At 44.2% G+C, this 26,496-nt stretch overlaps 1 protein-coding gene across 8 annotated transcripts in view; it reads right to left on the reverse strand.

Moving 5' to 3' along the window:
• Positions 1-4,338: 4,338 nt before the first annotated feature.
• Positions 4,339-26,496, reverse strand: part of BMP1 (bone morphogenetic protein 1) — a 132,691-nt gene continuing 110,533 nt past the window's right edge. For 5 of the 8 annotated variants that reach the window (XM_035138994.2, XM_035138993.2, XM_035138996.2 and 2 more), the window contains 5 exons: positions 11,091-11,216; positions 8,541-8,668; positions 7,687-7,900; positions 6,648-6,898; positions 4,339-5,063 (listed from right to left, as the gene is read on the reverse strand). In XM_035138994.2, coding sequence (XP_034994885.1) covers positions 4,929-5,063; positions 6,648-6,898; positions 7,687-7,900; positions 8,541-8,668; positions 11,091-11,216 — 854 coding nt within the window. In that variant the 3' untranslated portion in view covers positions 4,339-4,928. Of the gene's footprint in view, positions 5,064-6,647; positions 6,899-7,686; positions 7,901-8,540; positions 8,669-11,090; positions 11,217-12,040; positions 12,452-17,188; positions 18,449-26,496 lie in introns of those variants that run through there. The other 3 variants (XR_004693973.2, XM_035138998.2, XM_035139000.2) reach the window with 3 other exon arrangements.

The raw sequence follows: 26,496 nt of genomic DNA on the forward strand, positions 1-26,496 counted from the left end.
AGAGTAATAAAAAATGAGATCATACCAAGAACATTATCAGATAATAATTCAATATTTATGGAATCGAAAGGGAAAGAACAGTCCTTCAGATGGAGGATGAATGACTCTTTATTTAATGACAAAACAATAGTGGAAAAAGCAAAAGAGGTATTAATAGACTACTTTAAGTAGAATTTACATAAAGAAACGGGACTTGACGTGGTGTGGGATGCGAGTAAAGCGGTAATGAGAGGCTTTTTGATACAGAAAATGAGAGGCTTTTTGATTCCAGAAGAGAGAGAGAGAGAGAAAAAAAGAAAGAAGAAATCCTGACTTGCCTCATGGAGAACAAGAAAAAGCTAACATTGAAACCTAAAGATGGACAGATAAAACAAAATATCAAAATGTTGCAAACTCAATTCTCCATGTTAGTAAATCAGGAAGTGGAATGGAAGATAAAACTAATGATACAAAAGAATTTTGAATCTGCAAACAAAACTGGGAAGCTATTAGGCTTGGCAGCTAAAGAAACGTCAAAGCCAAAATACGATTAATAAAATTAAAATAGGAGAAAAAATGTCAGAAGATCCAAAAGAAATAAGAAAGGCCTTTCAAAAATTCTATAAAGACCCTTATTATAAGAAGGATAGAGAAGATAAAGGAAAAATAGAGAGTAATCTGGAAACACATAAAAGAAAACAAATCCCACCAGAAAAAAGGATCAATTAAATATACAAATATTTAATATACAAGAGATACAAATGGCAATAAAACGTACGAAACAAGGAAAAGCCCTGGGACCGGATGGTTTTACAGCAAAATATTACAAGACTCTTAGTGGACAATTGACACCTGTACTCTGTGAGGTGATGAATAATATATTGAAAGGAGGGAAGATTCCGAATACATGGAAAGAGGCATATATAACACTAATCCCTAAGCAAGACACAGATTGTTTGAATGTCAAGAATTTTAGACCAATACCGTTTTTTTAAAACAGTGATTATAAGCTTTTCGCAGATATTATGGCAAATAGATTAAAAGGAATTCTCAATGAGCTGATCTATAAAGATCAAGCAGGTTTTCTACCTGGTCAACAATTAAAAGATAATGTAAGACATATAGTGGACATAATAGAATATTTGGAGATCAGGAATGATAAACAAGCAGCATTAATGTTTATAGATGCAGAAAAAGCTTTTGATAATATTTCTTGGCATTTTATGAAGAAAAGTTTAGAAATGATGGGAGTAGGAGGAACTTTCCTGAGAGGAATAGAGGAAATATACTCTGAACAGAAGGCAAAACTGGTTGTAAATAATGTATTGACAGATTATTTTGACATATCAAAGGGTACTACTAGATAAGGATGTCCACTGTCCCCATTATTATTCATTGCGGTACTGGAGGTATTGACAAATAGGTTAAGAGAAACCTCTGAAGTGAAAGGTATAAAAATTGGTGTAAAGGAATTCAAGTTAAAAGCCTTTGCAGATGATTTGGTTTTAACATTAGAGGAACCTCAGTTCAGTGTACCAAGGGCATTGGAGGAAATTGAAGAATTTGGGCAATTAGCAGGATTTAAATTGAATAAAATTAAGACTAAAATGGTGGTTAATAATATGACTAAAGATGAAATAGAAGAATTGCAATGAAGGTCAGGAATTATGGTGGTAAAGAAAGCAAAATATTTGGGAATTTGGCTGACAGCATAAAATATCAATTTATTTAATGATAATTACCAACTGGTGTGGAAGGAGATTTGGAAATATGGACTAGATTAAAGTTGTCATTTTGAGGTAGAATATCAGTGGTAAAACTGAATGTATTACCTAAGATGTTATTTTTATTCCAACCGATTCCAATAATTAAGGGAACAGGACAATTCAAAGAGTGGCAAAAGGTACTTTCAAGATTTATCTGGCAAGGGAAAAAACCAAGAATAAAATTTAAACTGTTGATAGATAAAGAGGTGGATTCTCTGTCCTAGACTTGAAACTCTATTATGAGGCATCGTGTCCCTGTTGGTTGAAAGAGTGGATTATATTGGAAAATATAGACTTGTTAGATTTGGAAGGATATGATAACAGATTTGGTTGGCACTCTTATCTTTGGTATGATAAAGTTAAGGTGCATAGAGGTTTTACAAACCATGTGATAAGACGATCTTTATACGAAGTTTGGGAAAGAAATAAAAATCTGCTGGAAAGGAAAATACCATGGTGGATATCACCTGTGGAAGTACTGTAAAGAAGTTGAATATGGAAGGGAGATGGGCCACTTATGAAAAGACCTTAATGAAAACTGATAGAGGTTGGAAATTAAAGTCATATGACCAAATTGAATATGTGTTTACAGGTTGGTTGCAATATCATCAAGTAAATGATGTGTTTTTGTGTGACAAGAAAGTAGGATTTGAAGATAAAACAATCTAGATTTCAAATCGAAGTGTTGGAATGCAGAAGTAAATTATTATCTAAAATGTACAACTTTTTATTGGAATGGTTTATAAAGGATGAATTGATGAAAAGTTATGATAAAATGGGCAATAGATTTTGGGCACAATATTGAGTATTATGCATGATTAAGATTATGGAATGAAAGTTTAAAATTCACAGCATGTGTTACCTTGAAAGAAAACGTAATGAAAATGATGTATAAATGGTACCTAACACCGGTCAAGTTGGCTAAAATGTATAGGTTGAGCAATAGAACATGTTGGAAATGTAAAGATAAGGATGGAGACTTTTACCATATGTGGTGGACATGTAATAAGGTTAAAGCATTTTGGGAATTGATTTATAATGAGTTGAAAAAGATGTTTAAATATACCTTTCCCAAAAAGCCGGAAGCTTTTTTGCTGGGCTTGATGGGAGAGGCAATAGCAAAGGTAGATCATGCAACAACTGCAGCAATAATATTATTAGCCCAAAAGTGGAAAATGCAGGAATTACCAACACTGGAGGAGTGGTAGACGAAGATGATGGATTATGCGGAACTGGCAAAACTGACCTGCAGAGTCCGAAACCAGGACGAATTAAAATTCCAAAGAGACTGGAGTAAATTCATTGACTATATTAATAATAACTGTAGAAGCTTAAAGACACTAGAAGAAGAAGAAGAGTTTGGATTTGATACCCCGCTTTCTCACTACCCGAAGGAGTCTCAAAGCAGCTAACATTCTCCTTTCCCTTCCTCCCCCACAACAAACACTCTGTGAGGTGAGTGGGGCTGAGAGACTTCAAAGAAGTGTGACTAGCCCAAGGTCACCCAGCAGCTGCATGTGGAGGAGCGGAGACGCAAACCCGGTTCCCCAGATTACAAGTCTACCACTCTTAACCACTACACCACACTGGATCTCGCCACACTAGTGAGATTGAAATAAATCCTACGATGTGGACTTGATTTAATAAGATGAAACTGTGAGATATAGACAAGAAAAGGGAGGGAGGGAAGTCATAAGCTCGGCAGAGCAGAGGGGAATGAGATTGATTGATATATGTTGGAATTTAATGTTTTTTGTTTAAAGTGAAAATTTAATAAAAAAATATTTTAAAAACACACCAGTTGCAGTAAAAGTTCTCAAGTAACGTATACTTTTCTGCTGGCCAATTTTCTAGAATTGCAAAAAAGGACTGGGGAGCATTCTACCATTCATGGTTCCATAGAGATACATTTATAGTCATCTAAAAGTAGCTTGGGCATTCATCCCCCCCAAGATTCAGACAATGAATTCCACAGAAATTAGGAGAGTTGAAAGTACAGGCCAAAAAAGAAGCAGCTGCAGCTAAGCTGATGCCTGAGCTGAGGACACCGAGAGGACACATGGCATCTATTTCCAGTGTCAGAGGAAGGATGTCTCCAAATCCAACTTGCTGGGGATCACAAGTGGGGAGAGCGCACTTGCACTTAGGTCATGTTTCTAGGCTTTTCACACGCATCTGGTTGGCCCCTGTAAGAAAAGGATGATGGACTAGATGGGTCTTTGGCCTAATCCAGAAGAGCTCTTACTTATGTTCCCACTTGAGCAGGAAGTGAATGGCAGGAATAATGAACAGAAAAGCAGAAGGGAAGGTGAAACAAACCATCCCAAAAGGAGAGTGCAGCTGGAATGGGGGAAAAGAAAGAAATGGCCAAAACCCCATTTGAAATGGCTCCAGAAAGAGAGTTGCACAGAACCAGAACGCAAAAAGGAACCAATGAAAATAAAGATTCACAAGGTAATTTCAGGAATTCTGGATGTAGTATTTTCCCTTTTCGTAGGTCTGGACAAGTGGGGACTGCAAGTTCTGCTTTTATTCCAATTAAAAATTTAATTTAAAAATAAAAAAGTTAATGAAGGAGCAAGAAGTTTTCAAGTTATATTTTTCTTGGTAATGGAAGAATTTTTTAAAAATCTCAAAGAGTACATGTTTAAAGAGGCTGTTGTGCATCTCTTGAGAAGTACAAGAAAGAGTGTTTATTACATCATTACAACAGATAAGAGCCTGGCAGTCTCTCCACTGCATTTGGGTCGGACACTTTGCTGGTCAACCTGCTTTATGGAGTTTATAAAGGAAAATGTCTGCCATACGTTGGATTTCCCAGCATTTAAATCATAACCTCCAGGACCAGGGGAGAGCCCTGCAGACCAAGAATCAAACTGTAAATGGAAGCTGTGAAGTGGTTAGTCCTGGAGACACTCTGCTCAAGAAACAAAGAGGCACAGAAATTGACATTTGTTTTTTAAAGGAAAGGACTCCCCCGAGACAAGTCTGTAGAAGCAGCTGGCAGCACCTTTGCTTTTGCTTGAGTGTTTCACACTCTGAGGTGTATTGTGTTTTTCTCCTTCCAGTCTATTTGAATTTTCTCCAGAGTGTCTTTTTTTCCTTTTTCTGCAGACAGTGGAGACCTGCCCCTCCAGTCCTGGAAGGCTTGCTCTCCTTTGGAGGGTGTTGGGCGGCCAGAGATCACTTCCGTGTGTGCAGCGTGTCCTGGAACTTGGTACTGGTGTAGCGCAGGTGGAAGCCCTTCTTGTTGATGGTGTCATCTGAGTGGAATCTCACCATCACGGAATCACCAGCAGAATAGACCTCTTCTGGAGGCTAGCGGGAAGGAAGGAAGGATCAAGAGAGAGAACAGGTAAGATGAACTGGGAAGACACAATTCCTTCTTAACCCTAAGAGGTAAGATCCTGCCTTCCTCAGCATAGTCAGGGGAAAGAAGTCAGTCTGTCAAGGGAAAGAAGTCCACAAAAGTGGAGTTAACTTCTCTTCCCTGCCCCCAAATTACTAGGTGCTTCTCGCTTATGCAATAATGTTAAAATATGTTTAATTATCTCTATTTTAGCAACATGCTCAACAGGGCTCATGCAAAACATTTCTGTTGCCTGAGGTCAAAGACAAGTGGTCACCCTGCCCTACTCTATGAACTGCCAGCTGATCAGTCTGGCCCTTGAATCTGGCTCTCCCACTGGCGAGAGGACTGTGTCTTCCACTGCCCCTGAGGGCAGCAGGCTGGCTTAAGGGGTGGAGCCGGCTGGCCATGTGGCACACACAGCTCGGCCCTCCAGCCCTGGCGGCTGCTGCTCCTTATCCCCTATTACCTGCCTCACTGTCTGCCTTATGACACCCTTGATGCTTAATGGGGTTTTAAAACTGGGTTGTCGTTTATTTTATAAAAATAACATTATAGCATATAGTGTTATAGCACTGTACCTCTCCTTCATGAAAATAAAAGAAGGGTAACTGGATTATAATTCTAGTTACAGGTAGGTAACCGTGTTGGTCTGAGTCGAAGCAAAATAAAAAAATTCCTTCAGTAGCACCTTAAAGACCAACTAAGTTCATATTTTGGTATGAGCTTTCGTGTGCATGCACACTTCTTCAGATACACTGAAACAGAAGTCACCAGACCCTTATGTATAGTCACACACACCCCACCCTCTGACTATTCATAAGGGTCTGGTGACTTCTGTTTCAGTGTATCTGAAGAAGTGTGCATGCACACGAAAGCTCATACCAAAATATGAACTTAGTTGGTCTTTAAGGTGCTACTGAAGGAATTTTTTTATTTTGGATTATAATTGTTTTACTTCTAATTAAAAGAGTGATTAAAAAATGAACAGGCATAAATAACACCTATTGCAATGGTTATAAATGAGCTGTGATAGGGTCATATGCTCAGTATGTCACTGCCTACGTAAACAAAAGCAACCCTTCTTTTTACAAACCTGCAACAGTAGCACTAAGGCATTTATTCCTTCTTCTGAAAAAGAAAGATGGAAAAACCACAGGAAAAAGGCAAGGTGACACTGGAGGGTCGCATTGCCGTGTGGATGTGCCTTTACGAGTGCATCCTGGGGCTCTTGGGAAGTTAAATTCTGTGCTGTTTTCATATAGACAAACAAACAATGGGCATCCTACAGAATTACAGACATTCCCCCCCCCCCGGACACCATAACAAATGTTAGAAATGGTTTGCCCAAGTTCTAAAGATAAGCAATTCACCAGAGTCAATTATATCAAGGCCTTATTATATCTTATTATACATTCTGCTCCTGCTCCTGTCCTTGCAGGCGGCCCCAATCTAAGTGATTTGTGGCATCTTTGTTTTGTGTTTTTGCCAGAGAGACTCCTGTAACAGTTCCACAAGAGGAGAGCAACAGGAGTACCAAGCAAGCAGCTCACCCCAGAGCCGCAGTAGCGTCCCAAACGAGGGGCCGTCCCGTCATAGCCATCAAACAGCTCCATGTAGTCATAGCCACAGTCTGCCTCTTCCTCAATCTCAAATGTCTGGAAGATGAGCTCAACCCCATAGCCTTCCTCAGCCACAATCACCCATTCGCACTCCGAGCCTCCAGGGTAGTTGTTGTCTCCAAACTGGGCATGCGAATAGAGATCCTTGGTTTTTACTTCAGCTCGCATCTGGCCTCCACATTCTGGAAATAAGAACAAACACACAGTGGAATTCTTGGTTTTCCCAAAAGAAAGTGCACCCTTCACACAGTGAGTGAAGCAGACCAGGTGAGTCATTTGCTAGCCAACAGAAATCCCACCCCACTCTTCTAGATAGCTGGATTTGGCTAGACATCCCTTGGCTGGGATCTCAGACTAGGAAGCTGCCTTTTGTCCATCTAGTCTAGTGTTTTCAGTTCAGTTTGGCAGTGGTTCTCCAGAGTCCTGAGTAAAGTCGTCCTCATCACCTGCTTCTTGAGCCTTTCTTTCCTAAACTCAACATACCAGGGCTTGAACTCAGGACCTTCTGCATCTAAGCATGTGCTCTAGTCTCTCTCCACCAGAGCACTGACAAATGGTTCCCCATGGTATGCGCTCACTATAGGTGTTTGGTCATCTTTAAACATTCCTGGGGGACTGGAGAGAGGGAAAGTGAGATGTTTAAGGTGTGCCCACTTATACAGTAGGGCAGAGACGGTGAATTACTGTTTATGACGAGGAGACCCTGGTGGATGAACCTTTTGTGATGGAATTATCTGATGCATCATCCTCTTTTATAAGGCCTTCATAGCTACTATTCTGGTTTCCAGGGCTATTTTCCCCCCAGCAGGAACTCACTGGAACTCCGTTCCGGCCCCTCTCAGGTGAGTGCCACTGCCATTCTAAGAGACTGAGGGAGGAGCTCATGATGAGTTCCGGCACCTCTTCTTCTAGAAAAACAGCGCTGCTTAAGACTACCAATCTCTGGCAATGAACCAGTGTTGGGTGTTACCTGATGTGTAGGTTGCCTCAAAGCCTTTTCTCTGGACGGAGTTATCTGAAAAGAACCTGAGGAACATCCTGTTGCTAGAAGAGATAATGGGCTCTGGTTGTTTAGACCCACAAAACCGGCCCAGGACAGGAGCTTTGGCGTCTTTCCCATTGTAAACCTCCAGGTGATCATAAGTGCATTCTTGGTGGCCTTCGATATCCAGCTCCCTGATGGTCTGAAATAGGAAACTTGCTTACAAAGACAGTGGGAGGCAAAGTGCATCGAGTGGCTTTACTGAAGGACTGCTCTGCGGAGGGGATGGGGGCCACTGGCCACATCAGATTGCCTGGCCTCATATGACAAGACATTGGTTTGTCATACAGACATACATTCATACCCAACTGGAAACCCAGATGATGACTCTCAAGGCTCAGTACTGATATTATGGCTGCCAGGTGCTGAATCCCAAGTAGCTCCAGATGCTGACTTTTGTGAGCCAGTTCACCCAGAAGACTAAAGTTTTTAATTTTATGTTTGTATGTTTTATTTCACATGTGCATTGCTTTTTATTGAAATCAGCCTAGAGATATTTGTGTTATGGGGTGGCATACAAAGAACAAAGATTGTCACCTCCCAGGTGATGTTTCAGGGTTCTTGTTCTTTTTAACCATCAGCAAAGAACCACCCTTCCTTCCACAAAAATTCTGCGAAAACAACCTGTTGTTATTTATGGTAAGGGACTCCCCACCCGACCCCTTAATTGCCTGCCTCTGTTCCTGGTGAGTTTAGAGGACTGCTAGTCTAAATACAGTTTGAAACCCTGTTGATCTATGCCTTGTTTTTCCTTCTAACACTCTTCTCTCCTGCTGAGTTACCAGTTTGACATGGTGTCCTGGCGTAGTTGTTATTGCCCAGCTGCATTCCTTCTTGCTTGGGTATTTATCAGGCCAGTTTGGGCTGGTGATGGTTGCGGTGATGGAAGTCATCTTGTGATCACAGCCAGCTGTAAGAAGTGGGACTCAGTAAACAGACAAATGCCATGAAGTCTACTTTCTATTTCCATTCCATCTTTCTTTATCCACCACATACAAGGTCACTATAGGCAGTTGTTGATGAAATGGCCACAGAGAAAATAGTAAGGACCCTTATCAGAATATTTCTCTATCTAGTCTTGTATTGCCTATACCAGACAGGCAGCAGCTGTTCAGCAGGGACTGTACCTGCAACCTTCTGTATGAAAAGCTTGTGCTCTAAACCACGGAGATTTTTGGCCTCCCTGGGAATTAGATATAATGTTATGGATAGTCCAGCGGGCACATTAGCAGTGTGCATTTAAAACATGCAAAGTGCATTTAACTTTTATCTTTGCCCCAATCCTGTGGAATAGGTCACAATCTATCCCCACTTGTGGCCAAGAACTGAGCAGGGTAACTCATACCTCCATTGCTGCAAGTCTACCAAGTCTCTCCCCTCAGCAACACCACCCACAGCTCCTCCAACTGGCTTCATTCTAGTTCCACCCATTAACCCATCAGCCATGATAAATAAATTGAATGCTTGTGTTTCCCATGGTGTTTGGCTGGAAACAAGAGTGCTGGACTTGCCCAAGGCCACAAACAGGAGCACAGGGAAAAGGTGGGGAGTCTGAGCCACAATGTGCTAATCCCTCTCCCTTCAGTTAATTTACACCCCACCACAAAGAAACCCACACAAAAGAATTCCCTTTGAATTTACCTGCTAAAAACTCATTTCCCACCCAGATTCCACCACAATCAATTCTTCTTCTGCTTTTCTCTCACTCATTTCTCATCTGCTCATCCCCCCCCAAAAAAAAACTCTTTCTGGTCTCATTCATGCCTTCCCAGAACTCTCCTTAAATGCCACCAAAATTGTAACAGCAGATGGATCCTCTGTTCTGTATTGTATTGTGCTTATTAGTATTTTAATTCATGTGGAGTGTTTTAATTGAGTTGATACAGCAATCGAGAAATTTTGTTGTTCCTGCAAGGGGACAATGACAATAAAGATCTATTCTATTCTGTTCTGTTCTGTTATCTTCCCCACCCTCTAGGTTTCTTGGGGAGAAAGTGCAACTGTTGTCCCGGAAGAACACACTTGATGAGCTAGTCCAGCCTGCAGCCACTATGCTACCCCACCAAGCTCCTCCAAAGTAGCAAATTGTTAAAACAAAACAAAACATGTATGCATTAATGCTACTGCCAGAGCCTCAGAACCCACCAAACAATCCAGGATTGAGATCCGTGGAGTTTTTCCCCTTGAGAGGACAGTTCAGGGGCAGCTTCTTCCATAAAGAGCACAGCATGATCAGCCACGCTGAAGGGACAGCGGCCTACACACCTCTGTGAATCTACAGCACAAAACAGATCTGATTCTTGATCTTCCTAATCAAGTCTGGCACCTTCTCTGCTGAACCACACCAATTCTAGTGCCCCCAACAACTTTCAAGTGAAAACAAGCACAGTGCATTTGCCAGACTAGTTCTTCAGCAAGCAGTGAAACAATCAAGCCTCTTCACTGGGATCTGTGTAACAGTACATTAAAGCAGGGAAGGGGAACAAAATCCAAGCCATGGGCCAAATATTGACCTCCCTAACCCTCTGCAGGCCATTTTGATGTGGGGATGTAGACTCCCACCTGCCAATCATCTGATGTCACAATGGCAAAACAAAAAACACTTATTGGTGGGCACAGCTGGAGTTGCACCTACAAGGAGGAGCATTTGCACGGAGGATTCTTGGGCTTGCTGAAAGTGCAGATCCCAACCAGCTTGCTGTAGGTGCCCATCAGCTGTTGGCTGCCTCCATGAAGTGCTACCAAGTTCCTAAGGTAGAACTCCCTTGTGCAGCTAATCATGGCCCTGACAACAAGCACTTTTAAGGCTTCCAATTGTTCCACAGCAGCTGCATTTTACCTGCCCCACATCTGATATCCCATATGACATCAGAGGTGGAGCACATGACGTGTGCAGACTACAGGTTCCCCACCCCTACATTACAAGCAAGGATGGGGAACCTGTGACATTCCAGGTGTTGTTACTACTCCCGCTCCCATCAGCACCAGCCAGCAGGACCAGTGCTCAGGGGTGATGGGACCTGTAGTCCAACATCATCTGGAGAGCCACAGGCTCTCTACCCCAGCATTAAAAACTTCTACAAAAACCATATCTTTCCTTGCCCCATGGACACCCCTAGTTCCAGGGATTGAAATGGGGATCTTCTGTATGCAAAGCATGTTAAGAAAGTGGTCCAGAGCTGACAGGTATTACACAGGTGGGGGGCATCTATCTTACCTCGCTGGACCCAACCCATCTTTTATGCTTATGGATTTTCAGACAAGGATTTTGGCATTGGCCCTGGGAGATCCACAAGGGGGACCCTTTTCACCAAGAAAACCATGTAACGCACCTTCTTTGCAGTCATGCTTGTTGTCGTGCAGCACAAAGCCACTGCGGCACTGGCACTCGTAGCTGCCAAAAGTGTTCAGGCACTCATGCTGGCATCCACCATTATCCTTCGAGCATTCATCTTTGTCTAGGAAAGAAGTGTTACTTGCTTAGCAGCTGCCCCCTACTGACCAACATGGTTATTGTAGACAAAGCGGCATCTATATCAGCTGAATTAATTTGAAAACGGGCAACTTCATCCCAGTGTCAGTGAGCCCATGGCATGATTTCAGCAAGATTAAGTCCTTCATAAATTCTCTGTCTTACCACATGATCCGGGAGGACAAAACACAATGACACTTTGGGCCAGTTTATGCAATCAGCAGAATAAAACAGTATAGAGCTATTCCTGGGTGGTAGCAGTCCTCAAGGAATGGAAGTTTGAATGCCCCCCCCCCCGGGAAGCAGCATGCCAAGAGCGGCTCTGTCTCGCTTTCTCCCAGAGAAATGTGCAGAGAGGGACCTTCAGGAACTGCCCATAGTTGTCCATAGTCCAATGAAAGCTTTTCCATTTGAGTCTGCTGACTGAATAAACGGACTTTTAATGCCACTGCTTGCCTCTTCCTTGGTTTATGTTAGGCTAGGTTAGTGACTGTTCTTCTGACATGGCCATTCATCCTCAGAATGCAGAGGTCTCCATGCAGAAAGAAACTACCAAAGCACCAAGCTACTCTGATGCTCAGCAGTACCCAGATTGGTAGGACAGCCCCTGATTAGGTCTCTCAGCAGCACAAATCAGGATTCCACGGTATGTGAACAGTAAAATGGATGGTGCCAGAGCCCATAATCCTAGCCAAGACTACCCTCTATGTACAGATGATGCTACACAGCACATAACAAATGGGCATAACCATTACCTGCTTACTGAACAGATGAGCAAAAAGAAAAACAGACACATGGACAACAAGGAGATGCAGGAAAGAGACCAGGACATGGTGCCCCTCTTTACTTATCAATGGACAATGTCACAGACACAATAAAAAGGCAAAAACAAGGTCAGCTGGTCAAACGGAAAACAACAATGAATGTTAAAAGCACCAGCAATCAGTTCAGTCAAGAAAGGATTTGGGGAGTTCTGTTGGGGCAACGAATAGGGCTGTTTTCTTGATGGCAAAACCTCCAAGCTTAGGGTAGAACAAAGGAGGGGGGGTTCTCCCTGTCTTGGGGGACATGAGGAATACTGATGAACCCATTCCTTTGGAGGTGCTGTGGAGTTCCTGAGAAACAAATGGAAGGGCAGCCAAGTTCAGTATGGGGCTTGTGTGCGCTTCTTCAGGCGAAATTTCAAGCCTGGAGGACGCATTTTCGGTAGCTGGTTCTTTTCTGAAATGAGAAAGGGAGAAAAGATGAGAGGAAGTACAAGGGAATGGGCTGAGGTGGGGGGAAATAATGTTACTTTTAAATAATCAGTTGGAGGGGCATGCAGTACATACCACAAACAGCCAAATTAAGAAGCAGCTAAGATATAGAGAGGGACACAGCTACAGGAAAGAGAGAGGCTGCATCAAAAAGAAGCACGGCAGTCTAGTTGAAGGCTGATTCAACCTAAAGCACAGTTCCAGGACCTTCAGCCGAGCTTCAAGTGATGGCTATCAATAGAACTTTGGTGTGGTTATTCCAATTACCTGTTTGCAGTAGAGGCAAGGTTGAGACCTGGGAAGGATGCTACCCACAGCTCAAGAAACATCCTTGGAAGATGATTAAGATCCCACCCTGTTAAATCATCAGAAATTCTGGGTATGCTGAACTGCTGGCATCCTAATCTAACAGCACAAAGGGAACTGAGATTTCCAGGGCCCCAAATCAAAGCCCCCCCCCAATGGCTCACTGCCAGATTGCAGGAAGCAGCATTGGCAGGAGGCTCAGGAAAGTGCAACCCAGAGGATTGTTGATGGGGCTGCCTTCTCCGTTCAGCTTAGAAACCTATTTGCAAGGGGTTCAAAACCAGAAGGACCCAAACTGGACTTGAGGGTGGGACAGGTAGGTCCACCCTTCTGTATTACAGAAGCAGTTCTGGAGCTAGTTGTGGCTGATGCATCAATTCAGATGCTGGGAGTCCCTGTAGGTTTTTAGAGTAGACAAGAGTAGTAGTAGGGAACCATTTGACTCAATTCCTTCACCTCTGGATTCTGCTCCTGAAAAGTACCTGCACCTCCCTTTGGTTTAGAACATATACTCAGGCCCACCCAGGAACAGGAAAGATGTGCTGGAAGAAAGGAGTGCTTATAGCTCTTTCCAGCATGCCATTTCCCCAATATATAGGTAAATGGCTCACCTGAAACTGCTGTTTGCTCCATAAAGGAAAAATGTAATGTACCTGCATGTTTTTTCCTTTTGGGTCAAACAGCAGTTTGAATCTGGGTTATGAAAAGAGTGCTGTGGGAAGGGTTAAAAAACTCACACTTGATTTGGCCTCCCTACCCTGCTTAGAACTAAAACAAAAAAGAGCAAGAACTTAAAAGCAAAATGTCAGTTACACATGTGCTGCTAGAACTCTGGCATGGCAAGCAAATTAAGCAAACAAATTGCAACTGCCTCCCGTCCTCTCTCTGCTTTCAGGAAATCTTTAGTCTCAAGCAGGCAGAGGGCTGGGACAATTCTGCTGCTCATACCAATACTGCCCACTTAGTTGTCCTGTTCTGTCCCTTCCTACTTTTCTTGCCTGGTACTCTGATCCAATGCATCTCAGGTGCATCTCACACCATCCTCTCGTTAAAGAGATATATATAATTCCTTTCTTTTCTTGGGCAGTTCTGCTGCTGTGTCTTTGGCAGGTGGGCCCTTTGCATGGGGAGAGGCCAGAAGACCTAATGTTCCTCTTTAAAGAGGAATTTGCTTCCTCACTAGGAAACCTGGAAGTGATTACTCCCTCTGGGCTCAAACTGCACCAGCTTTCCCCAGGACACATCCCAGGAAAAGAGTTGATGCAGCCTAATTGCTCCTTTACCTGTTACTGATTTGCAATCACTTTGGAATAGGGTCTACTCTGCAACTTCTTACATCAGAAGGCCATGGAATGATTTCTAACTTGAAATGACACGGACCTGGCAGTGTTTGAACCTCTGGTACAGTAAAGAGCACAAGGTGGCAGTGGCGTACCCTTAAAACCTTAAAGTGTGCACACAGATTCCAAAGCACTAAAGCACACAAGCCCAAGCCTGAGGTTGGGTGCATTTCTGAATCACAAACACAAAAGCTCTAACAAAACAGATACAACAACAATGTAAGCAGAGCTGCAATATGCTAACATGTAATGGCCTCTGACTCCAAGGGCTGTTTGGATACCTGTTGACAAATATCACGGTTTTACAACTGCCTAATAATAATATTTTTATTATTTATACCCCACCCATCTGGCTGGGTTTCCCCAGCTACTCTGGGCGGCTTTCAACAGAACATTAAAAAAAGAATAAAACTTCGAACATTAAAAACTTCCCTAAACAGGGCTGCCTTCAGATGTCTTCTAAAAGTCGGATAGTTGTTTATTTCCTTGACATCTGATGGGAGGGCGTTCCATAGGGTGGGCGCCACCACCAAGAAGGCCCTCTGCCTTGTTCCCTGTAACCTCACTTCTCGCAGTGAGGGAACTGCCAGAAGGCCCCCGGTGCTGGACTTCAGTGTTCGGGCAGAACGATGGGGGTGGAGATGCACCTTCGGGTATACTGGGCCGAGGCCGTTTAAGGCTTTAAAGGTCAGCACCAACACTTTGAACTGTGCTCGGAAACGTACTGGGAGCCACTGTAGGTCTTTAAGGACTGGTATAATATGGTCTCAGCTGCTACTCCCAGTCATCAGTCTGGCAGCGCATTCTGGATTAGTTGTACAGTGGTACCTCCAGTTACAAATGCTTCAGGTTACAAACTCTGCTAACCTGGAAGAGTTACCTTGAATTGAGAACTTTGCCCCAGGATGACAACGGAAATTGTGTGCAGGCGGTGCAGCGGCAGCAAGAGGCCCCATTAGTGAAAGCACGCCTTTAGTTAAGAACAGTTTCAGATTAATAATGGACCTCTGGAATGAATTAAGTTTGTAACTAGAGGTACCACTGTAGTTTCCGGGTCACCTTCAAAGGTAGAGCACATTGCAGTAATCCAAGCGAGAGATAACTAGAGCATGCACCACTCTGGTGAGACAGTCTGCGGGCAGGTAGGGCTGGTAGACAGCTGCCCTGGACACAGAATTGACTTGCGCCTCCATGGACAGCTGTGAGTCCAAAATGACTCCCAGGCTGCGCACCTGGTCCTTCAGGGGCACAGTTACCCCATTGGTCCTAACCAATAGTGATGACCTGGTTAGTGGGGTAGAAGTGGCAGGATCATTAGGTGGGAGTGACCATGCTCTTCTGGAGTTTATTATACAGCGGAAAGGAGCAACCAAGCATACTAAGACTCAAATTCTAGACTTTAAGAAAGCAGACTTCAGAAAACTTAGGGAAACGCTGGGTGAAATCCCATGGACAGAAATACTAAAAGGGAAGGGAGTTCATGATGGTTGGGAGTTTGTTAAAAGGGAGATATTAAAAGCACAACTTCAGGCAATATCAATGAGACAGAAACATGGAAGGTGCCTAAAGAAGCCAGGGTGGCTATCTAAAGAACTTTTAACTGAGTTAAGATTTAAAAGGGATATGTACCAAAAATGCAAAAAGGGGGAAACCACCAGAGAGGAATTCAAACAAACAGCCAGCACGTGTAGAGACAAAGTCAGAAAAGCTAAAGCACAGAATGAACTCAGGCTTGCTAGAGAGGTTAAAATCAACAAAAAGGGCTTTTATGCGTATGTCCGTAGCAAAAGGAAGAACAAAGAAACAGTGGGGTCAGTTAGAAGAGAAGATGGTGAAATGTGAACAGGGGACAGAGAAAGGGCAGAACTCCTCAATGCCTTCTTTGCCTCAGTCTTCTCCAAAAAAGAAAACAATGCCTGACCTGAAGAATATGGAGCAGATGATTCAACAGGGGAAACACAGCCCAGAATAAGTAAGGAGGTAGTATAAGAATACTTGGCTAATTTAGATGTATTCAAGTATCCAGGGCCAGATGAACTACATCCAAGAGTATTAAAAGAACTGGCAGAGGTGATTTCAGAACCACTGGCAGTAATCTTTGAGAATTCCTGGAGAACAGGCAAAGTCCCAGTAGACTGGAGGAGGGCAAATGTTGTCCCTATTTTCAAAAAGGGGGAAAGAGAGGACCCAAACAATTACCGCCCAGTCAGCCTGACATCAATTCCAGGAAAGATTCTAGAGCAGATCATTAAGCAAACGGTCTGTGAGCACCTAGAAAGGAACGCTGTGATCAATAAAAGTCAGCATGGGTTTCTGAAACATAGGTCATGTCAGACTAATCTGATCTTATTTTTTTGACAGAATTACAAGCCTCGTAGATGAAGGGAATGCTGTGGATATAGCCTATCTTGATTTCAGCAAGGCCTTTGACAAGGTGCCCCATGATATTCTTGTAAAGAAGCTGGTAAAATGCGGGCTAGACAATGCTACCATTCAGTGGATTTGTGACTGGCTGACTGACCGAACCCAAAGGGTGCTCATCAATGGCTCCTCCTCATCCTGGAGAGTAGTGACTAGTGGCCTGCCACAGGGTTCTGTCTTGGGCCCAGTCTTATTCAACATCTTCATCAATGACTTGGATGATGGGCTTGAGGGCATCCTGATCAAGTTTGCAGATGACACCAAATTGGGAGGGGTGGCTAATACCCCACAGGACAGGATCACACTTCAGAATGACCTTAACAGATCAGAGAACTGGGCCAAAGCAAACAAGGTGAATTTTAACAAGGAGAAATGTAAAGTACTACACTTGGGGGGGGGAATGAAATGGGTGACACCTGGCTTGAGAGCAGTACATGTGAAAAGGATCTAGGAGTCCTGGTAGACCACAAACTTGACATGAGTCAACAGTATGATGCAGCAGCTAAAAAAGCCAATGCAATTCTGGGCTGCATCAATAGGAGTATAGCATCTAGATCAAGGGAAGTAATAGTACCACTGTATTCTGCTCTGGTCAGACCTCACCTGGAGTACTGTGTCCAGTTCTTGGCACCACAGTTCAAGAAGGATACTGACAAACTGGAACGTGTCCAGAAGAGGGCAACCAAAATGGTCAAAGGCCTGGAAACGATGCCTTATGAGGAACGGCTTAGGGAGCTGGATATGTTTAGCCTGGAGAAGAGACGGTTAAGGGGTGATATGATAGCCACGTTCAAATATATAAAAGGATGCCATATAGAGGAGGGAGAATGGTTGTTTTCTGCTGCTCCAGGGAAGCGGACACAGAGCAATGGATTCAAACTACAAGAAAGAAGCTTCCACCTAAACATTAGGAAGAACTTCCTGACAGTAAGAGCTGTTCGACAGTGGAATTTGCGGCCAAGAAGTGTGGTGGAGTCTCCTTCTTTGGAGGTCTTTAAGCAGAGGCTTGATAACCATCTGTCAAGAATGCTTTGATGGTGTTTCCTGCTTGGCAGGGGGTTGGACTGGATGGCCCTTGTGTCTCTTCCAACTCTGATTCTATGATTCAAGATCAGGGAGTCCCCACACCCACCCGTCCCCTGTCCCCCAGAAACAGCACTTCTGTCTTGCCAGGATTCAACCTCAATCTGTCAGCCACTATCCATTGTCCATCCTCCAAATATTCTTCCTGGTTGGAATAGGCACTTAAAGAGGGATGTTACCTGAATGCTGAATTTGGGGCCAGCGTATTAACAAGACTTCCTTTTGAATCATCAGAGAAGCACCAGGTACCTGCAGCACTTCCAACTGCCCACGTATTCCTTGGTTGGCAGAAGCACCCTAGGATTGCTTTCCTACCGTCTGCCATCCCTCTGGTGATCTTGTCCTCTTGCTGCTGTGTGTGCTTTAAGGCAGAGGGATTCATTCTCATGCTAACCAGGCCTTGGGTTAGATAGTCCTCAGGGTCCTTCTGACACTACAGTTCTAGGATTCTACAATTGCTCAAGTGGACTCCGCAATTTTTCTGCTGCCTACACTTTATTTGTCTCCAGACACAACCCACTGTGCTGAGAAGGGTAATTTTCCCCACAAGAAGGGCATGCGCACAAATGTGTATTTGCTAGAGGAGCTGAAACACCAACTAGTTTTTCTGCATTCCCTACATGGGAATACACCAGGGTCCTAGAGGGGAATATTAAAAAGGGTTCTAGGGAGCTATTCTTCAGTTACTTTATGTTGTTTGAGCTACATCACTAGGACAAGTGACAAATAATGGGGCTTGAGACAGTTTTGGAAAAGGAGTCCAACGGAGGTTTCATCCTGCTGCTAGGCACCTGAAGATGTGCTACTGTGACCTGTGAGAAGAGACAGAAGGGCAGGAATTGGTTTATAGCTTTGCAAGTCTTTGTAGAAGCAAGATCAAATGTACTTCCTTATTTACATTTTCTGCACATTCAGCATAAATATTTGTTGTCAAGGTGGCTAACAATCTATATACCGGTACCGTATATAAAAATGTAAATGGTCCATGTTTGGGACTTTCCACTTTTCTCGGAAACCGCCCGACCGATTGCGTTCAAATTTGGACACAGCATCCAGTACCAATACACGAGTGCCAACACAACCTTAGATTCCACACGTGCCAAACCTTTGGGCAGGTAAAAATGGAATTTTCTCCCCCCCAAAAAACACATAGCGCCCTCCAGTGGACGTCAAAGGAACATACATCTCACCTGGTGCCATTGGCTGCATACTATCAGTGACATCACAACAGAACATTCCAACCAACTGAATATGGGACCTTTAACAGAAAACAACACTAATGCAGGGGAACCGGCCAGGACAGCTAGTTATAGATAAAATATAGTGCAAGGCAGGGGTGCCATGTATAGGGGGTGCAAGGGGCTTCAGTCCCCTCAATATTTTGAGGCAGGGGGCCCAACCCCACCAATATTGAGGGGGGCTGACATCCCCCCTGCCACCGCCTCCAGGTGCCCCCCATGCATCCTGCCCCTCCTGGCACAATCAGTGGGGAGAAGGAGGCCCAGCGTGCGAGCACGTGTCATGTGAAGGCAGGCAGGCAGGCAGGCAGGCAGGAAGCAGCAGCCCTGGAGCCCTTGCCTGGGCTGTTGCCGCCTGCTTGCCTGCCTTCCCCAAGCCAAGTGAGCAAGCGCCGCCGCCGCCAGTCCCCCAGAGCCCATAGGAACGCTTTGATTAAGTTCCAGTGCATTCCTATGGGAAACCGCGACTCGCAAAACGAATTCTTTGTAGGACGAATTGACTCCTGGAACGAATTAAATTTGTCTTGCGAGGCACCACTGTAGTTGGAAGAGGTATAAACCTAGAGCAGGGGTGTCAAACTCAAATTCATCGGGGGCCGCATCAGCAGTTTGGTCACCCTCAAAGGGCCGGTAGTATCTGTAGGACTATGTGTCCACTCTTTATTATCATAAATTATTGTCACTGCATTCAGTTATTACTGTTTTTTGTAATAATGTAAGTAATAACTAACATAGTCAGAATAATGGCAAGTAGATATTCAAATGTACAATTATTGTACAATTTATTGAAAAATGATTTTTGGTAACTGCACTGGGTGGTGGAGGCTCACTAGGGTTTCACGCAGGACCTTTGCAGAGCTACTAGTACCTGGAGATGCTGGGGTCCTTCTGCATGCAGGACAGATGTTCTGCCAGTGAGCCACCACCCTGACTGGCTGAGGTTGACTCACTGGAGCTGTTCTCCTGGTTCCAGGGTTTAAGGGCCAGAAGTATAAAGCAGCATCCTACCGTGTTTTCCCTTTTTTAAGACACCGTCTTATAACTTTTTTCCTCAAAAAAACACAGGGTGGCTTATTTTCGGTGGGTGTCTTTTTATTATTATTACTGCAGGTGGTTCCAGCAGCATGCGCAGAGGTTCATCTGGACCTGAGTCTTTTTTTCTTCTTTTTGGTACCAGGTGAAAACGTTGTATTACCCCAGACTTTTTAGATGTGGTTTTATGACCATGTTACTGCTGATTTTTTTTTAAAAAAATGTGTTCTTTAAAGTTGGTTTGAATGAGGCTTGGGGTGCTATGCGTGCGCTGCTGGGTGTCAACCCAAGCCCCTGGGAGCCGGCAGGAGGAGGAGGAGGCTTGCTGGGACATCACCCAGCAGCGCGCGCAGAGCACCCCGAAGCCTCAGGAAGCCGGCAGGAGGAGGAGGAGGCTTGCTGGGTCATTACCCAGCAGCGCGCGCAGAGCACCCCTAGCCTCCGGCAGCCAGCAGCAGCAACGCTCCCAGAGACTCAGGGCGCTCTGCGCACGCTGCTGGGTGACGACCCAGCAAGCCTCCTCCTCCTACTGCCGGCTCCCAGAGGCTTGGGTCGGCACCCAGCAGCGTGCGCAGAGCGCCCCGAGTCTCTGGGAGCGTTGCTGCTGCTGGCTGCACTTTGAATCCTCCTGCTCCTCCACGCGGCGCTGCTGGGTGCTTTGTCTGTGCTTCAGCAGCAGAAGCAGCCGTTTCCAGGCGCCGAGCCATGGCAGGAGGAGGAGGATTCAAAGTGCTACAGAGCACTGCTGCATCGCAGAGGCTCGGGACTCTCCGTGCGGTGCTGCTGGGCGCTGACCTGGCAAGCTACCTCCTTCTGCTGTGGCTCGGGGTGCTCCATGCAGCACTGCTCCAGCCGCCTTTCTACCCCCCCCCCCAGGCCCCAGCTGTTTGTCGGCGCTTTGTCGGCGCGGCGCTTCAGCAGCAAGGTCCCGCTGCTGGGTCCTGCTGGCTGGGGCGCTCGGCGGGCCACATGACGAGGTCTGGCGGGCCGGATTTGGCCCCCGGGCCTTGTGTTTGACACCCATGACCTAGAGAATCTTAAAATGTATATTTTAACATGAAATCAAAAGTTAACCAATAGATATATCTGGGGTTTGTTGAGCTTAAATGATGGTTCTGATCTAATGTTAAAAAGCTGTCTATATATTTAAATATGTATACTGATGTACTTATATGATATATGAACGTGATTTTGTGTAATTTTCTTTATGATTATTACAAGCAGGCAAGCAAATAAATAAATAAATAAATAAATAAAGGCAGAGGCAAAAACTGCAAAATGAAAATCAGCAGCTAAAACTGTAGCAGGTTTTGAGTGTTATTGATTTCCCATGTAGTTTCTGCTGCTGGCATTTACTTTTCTGCTTAAAGATCCATCTTTTATCCCAAACTGAGAAATGGAGCTGTATTTAATCTATTATTGTCCCTCTGTCTCCTCTCTTTCTTTTGTGACGGTTCCACACAAGTGGCTTTAACTAGTTCTTGATTCAATCCGGTTTGTCATGTGACTACAAACCTACATTACCCAGAATGCTCAGCTGCCTTGCATATGCCTCTCCTCTGCTTTGTCTTCTGCCTGAACAATGGCCAACCCCAACAGAATTTTAAGTATCACATATAAAAAGAGTTGTTGTTTTCTTGCTCTCTCCTGCCTCTCACCTCTCCCTCTCTCTTTTCTTTCTAAAAAAGCAAACACAGAACATGCTGACTGTTCCCCTTGCACCACCTGAGTGTGCCCTGGTTGTGTGTTATGAATGACCCACCAGCTGAAAGTCAAAGCTGCAAGCAACAGGCCCTGTGGACCCAGGGATCCAGACAGCACCTAGCAGAGTGCAGCTCTGGTGGTTTTCAAATCATAGGCTTAAAGAAATCAACTCTCTTCCTTCATGCAGAGAACTATTGCAGAGCTCACCCAACATACCGTAGTAAGTGATAATAAGAATAAGAATAAAAAATAAGTATGACTATTATATTTTATATTGGAGTGATACCTTTTAGGTTTAACTTTGCAAGCTTTCGAGCTACACAGAACCTGTGAGGCAGGAAAAGGCTGATGTTCACTGATGGCTTTTGTTATCTTCAAAAGGTATTGCTCAGCTGTAACAGCACTTCAACAAACAAAGTCTCTGTGTTACTTGCACTCCTGATCTAGTGGCATAATGCACATCCAGAGCAATACTAGGAAGACAAGGATGCCCCTTTGACGTGGCTTTGCACAACTTTCTCGTTACCCATTTTCTGCCTTACTGGAGTCTGCAAAATGGGGTGCAGCTTGTGGAGACTGCTGTCCATCAAGCAATGGCTTTTCGCAACTGCTTTGCCCCGCCCTCCAGCCTGAGGAGCCTTTCCCAGACCACGACTTGCAGAACAGCAGAAGCAGCTAGGGAGAGAGAAGAGGAGCTCAGGGATATTTTGTAAAAAATAATTCTCTCAGTTGTGTGTCCTTGTTTCTCAATTTGATCCTCTTGCATGGTGTTGTATGTTTTGTGGTATTTTATGCATTGTGACTTGACATTATTTTTTATTGATTAGTAATTCTTTATTGTAACTGAGAAGTGTAACCTGTTTAATTCTTATTTGCTGATTATACTGTTTACTACTGCATTTTAATGGATTAATGCTTTGCCCCAATATTAATGAATATTGCTTTATTTTATATGTTGTTTATTTTAAAGTTATTGTGACTTTTTTTGCATTGGGTCAGATTGTTACTAGGTGTGTGAACGTTGCTGTCTATTTTTTGTTTCTTCAGCTTGTGAATAGTACTGGAGTAAGGCAGTATACAAATTTAAATTGAAATGAAAAAAATGACCGAATGTCTGTGGGAACCGAGTAGTGAGGATACAGATATGCTCTAAGCACAGTGCCCAGCAGGGAGCTGGTAATCCAATATTTATGTTCAACAAGGTTCCAGACGAATTCTGAGATATACCTGCTGCACTGAACTCAGTGTGGTTCTCACTTCTCACTTCTCAGTTCAGGCTACTTCCCAGGGTTGTTGTAAAGCTAAACATTGCTTTGAGCTCCTTGGCAGAAAACAAAAGCCGCAACTTAACAATAGTTAATGATGTTCCCTGGTGTTCTGGTGATGAGCTGGCAGTACTGTGACACACAATCTGATGAGAACAGAATAAAATCTGTATTTGTAACCAGTTTTGCTTCCTCTAGACAATCTGCATGGCCAGATTGTTCTGATTGGGATCACTCTGAAGGCATGATGGCAGAGGCCTGGTGGGCAAAGGTTTCCCAGGACTACTTTATAGTTGTGATTTCTGCTTTAGAATTCAGTGCTACTTGGAAGCTTGCACATTCTTTTACTAGCAGATCTTGAGTCAGTAACAAATACCTCCAACATTCATTTTGTGTTTCATTTGCAAAGCCTATTAGGGACATGGTAGTACATAGATTAAGAAGCTAAAAACATTCATCTTAACAGTGTCAAAAGTTCCTATAGATAAACAGTCAATAAGGCCTCTGCTCAGGTGAGTTCCCTTGAACCATAAGGAAGAGGAAGATAACAAGGTACTCACCCTGCTGCCTCTGAGGTCTTGTTGGCTGGGTTTTATTCTGGGATGGTGCCTGGCTTCTTGATTGCTGGGTGACTCCTGGATACCTTACATGCCTTGCTTTTGTTTTTTTAAAAGTAATTCAAACATACCACACCCAAAAACCCACTCAAAGGATTTTTGATCTAGTTGAATGTTCTCCAGCTGACAGCACAAGAGCACCCTTCACAAACAAAGTGGCCAAGCCATCTTCTTTAGAAGCTAGGCTCATCTGCCGCCATATGTGGAGGCTGTAGAAGTCATTGGCTTTCACCTGACTTTTATAGATGGAGAGTTGGAATGAGACCATTTCCCACCACACATCTCCACCTGACATTTGGTAAACTTCCTTTTATCATTTGGGAGGTACAAAGAAGCCAAATGGTTACATACACTCTGTGCTAAATTGCCACTTGGTAAATGTTTGTGTGGCTCTACCCAGATTTAGGGAATAGCACATGCATGCACATGCTTAAGCCTATCTTACTTCACACATGACTTAAAGAATACTCAGACAGTACATCCGACTTTTGTTATAGAGACAAGCAGAGTCTTGAAAAAGGTTGCTCCCCAGAATCAAATCCTTTGCAGCAAATAACCAAGTACCAATGTACTGGCATAATGATGCAAAAACAAACCCTTCAGAATCAACGACCCTCAAGGGTTTCCCCTCCAGCAGCAACGGGTATCACAGAAGAACAAAAGCTGCAGATATCCTCAAAGGTTTATTCAGGAATTTAACAATAATAATTTAATAGGGTATCTTAAACTGATGAAGTTATTGCCTAGACTTTGATCCCACCCAAGGGCTCTGCTTAATGCACATCAGGTGATGTGGAGAGGCCTTATAGCAAGCGAGGTTCCTTGGAGCCCTGACTGGGAGCATCTCTCCAAAGCCTTGGGCAGAAATCACTCAGAGCCCTGCTAGCTGAGACCTGGTTGGCCAAAGACTCCAGAAACTGAACCCGGGACTTCCTGCATGCAAAACAGGTCGTCTACCATGGGGGGGGGGAGTGCCTTTGGTCCATCAGCATACATAACGGCCTTGAATAAGCCGTTGAGAGTTCTGTGGCTTTTGTTTCCCTGCCATCTCTTTTCTGTGACATTGCTGAAACTTTTGCTGATTATGCCAGCTGGGGCGGCCTGCTTTTGAAAGTGTCAAGATAAAAGTTGCTCAGAAACCAAAGATTATTTTGTTGCACTAACATGAAAGTAACAAGACAACATGGAACACAAGACGACATAAGCAGGTAATGGTTTCCCAACATCCTCTGGCTTCTCTGAGACCCTTGGAAGTACAGCAGTGGTCCGGCTACATTCTCCTCTAGAATCTCCCTGTGTATTTTTGGGGGGGGGGGTCTTGCCCCATCTTATATGCTGCATACATCAGACAGATAATTCCCGCAAGAAAACAAACAATTTTCAGGATGGATTGACAACAAGGCCTAACTAGTCCAGAAAAGGGGGTGGCGGCTCCCCACTGCCTATCCTATATCAGGGTTTGTCAAAGCAAGTGGAGAAATAGAGAAGTTGCCATCAAGCAGAGCAAAAGCCACGTTGCCTTGGGATGTGGTCAGAAGAGGGGCGTGCAACCCCACAGCCAAGTGTGTCATAGCTGAGAGTGGAGTTGGTAAAGGGATACATCACGAGGTCAAGCAGAGCACACAGACAGCATAGTACAGGCAGGAAAAGCAGTGAACTTGCAGAGTTCATACCCCTGGTGAGTGTTAAAAATAGAAAAGAACAATGCTAGGGGATGCAGTCCCTTAAAGAAGGCAAGTTGGCTCAATGGGGAAATGGAAAGCTCTGTCTGTCATTCAAGAAATGGCCAGCTTTGGATTTGGCTCCAAGTCAATGCTGAAATGAAGGGCAGCATTTAGGTCAGGTCTTCCCATTGCGGAATTTGTGCCTTCTAGGGATCAGGAGAGTACAAGCTGGAGAAGGCACCAGGTGGAACCCAAAGGAATGTGGCGGATAAAGGGCTTATCCACACTTCTCCTTGGCACCCAGCTGGAGCAAACGGCAGCTCAGGTGTTTGCTCTGATTTAGAACTAAAGAGCAGCTTTTCCCTGGGAAAGGAGCAGGTGAAGGGGAAAACTGCTTGGACCCGAGCTTTCTCAGCATTGGACAAGTGGAAGACACCCAAGCAGTTCCTGGCTTTGTGGGATGTGCGCAGCAAGGGAAGCCAACTGGGTTTACAGTGAGAAATGGTGCTAGGATGATCCCAAGGGGACCGAAGAAGGGCTTGGCCACAAACCATGACAAAGCTGTGATCGAGAGAGGCTTAGCCTTGATTGCAGGTGCAGCAGAAACCAGCTCTTTCCCCTGCATGCATATTTAAGAAGTATATAAAATCAGGTAGAACCATATCGGCTTCTGTGAGGTTAGGGCAGCCTCTGCATCTGGCAAAGCTTCTTGCTGGCTGCACTTCTCTCTCACACACTTCATAGGAATGCAGTTGCACTGGGTTGTATTCAGTGCTAGTCCTGCTCAGCACAGACCCATGGAAGTTAATGGACATGACTAACTTAGATTAATTAATCGCAATGGGTCTGCTCTGAGCAGAATGAGCGCTGGATATGGTCCTGTCGCACTTATCTCAAAGTCACTCTGTTCAGGATAAGGATACTGAACTCACATCTGACTGTTTCCATTTTACAAAAGACTGGCATCATGCATGTCTCACATGCCCTTATACTCACATCCCTAGAATCAGATTTTAAATTAGGAATAGGGAAAGTCTGATCCAGCTCTGAAGCCCTGGTGGAATCCATAGGGGCAGTTGCCCCTATGAAATCTATGGGAATTTTAAAAAGCTCAGCTGAGCACAACTGTAGCTACTGCTTGCCTCTCCCATTAACTAGCAACTCAGATGGCTAACAAGGATGGCTCACGATAAATGCTTAGATAGGGAAACAGATGCCTAAATTATGTCATCTGAAGTGGCTCTTTAATCTGATGTAATTAAGGGCACATCAGATAGCCAGAACTCAATTTTAGCAAAAACAATGCAATTTAATTCACTCCAAATAAGAAAACATATTTG

Source organism: Zootoca vivipara, chromosome 15 (genome assembly GCF_963506605.1).
Source record: "Zootoca vivipara chromosome 15, rZooViv1.1, whole genome shotgun sequence".
In the NCBI taxonomy this organism is placed as follows: domain Eukaryota; kingdom Metazoa; phylum Chordata; class Lepidosauria; order Squamata; family Lacertidae; genus Zootoca; species Zootoca vivipara.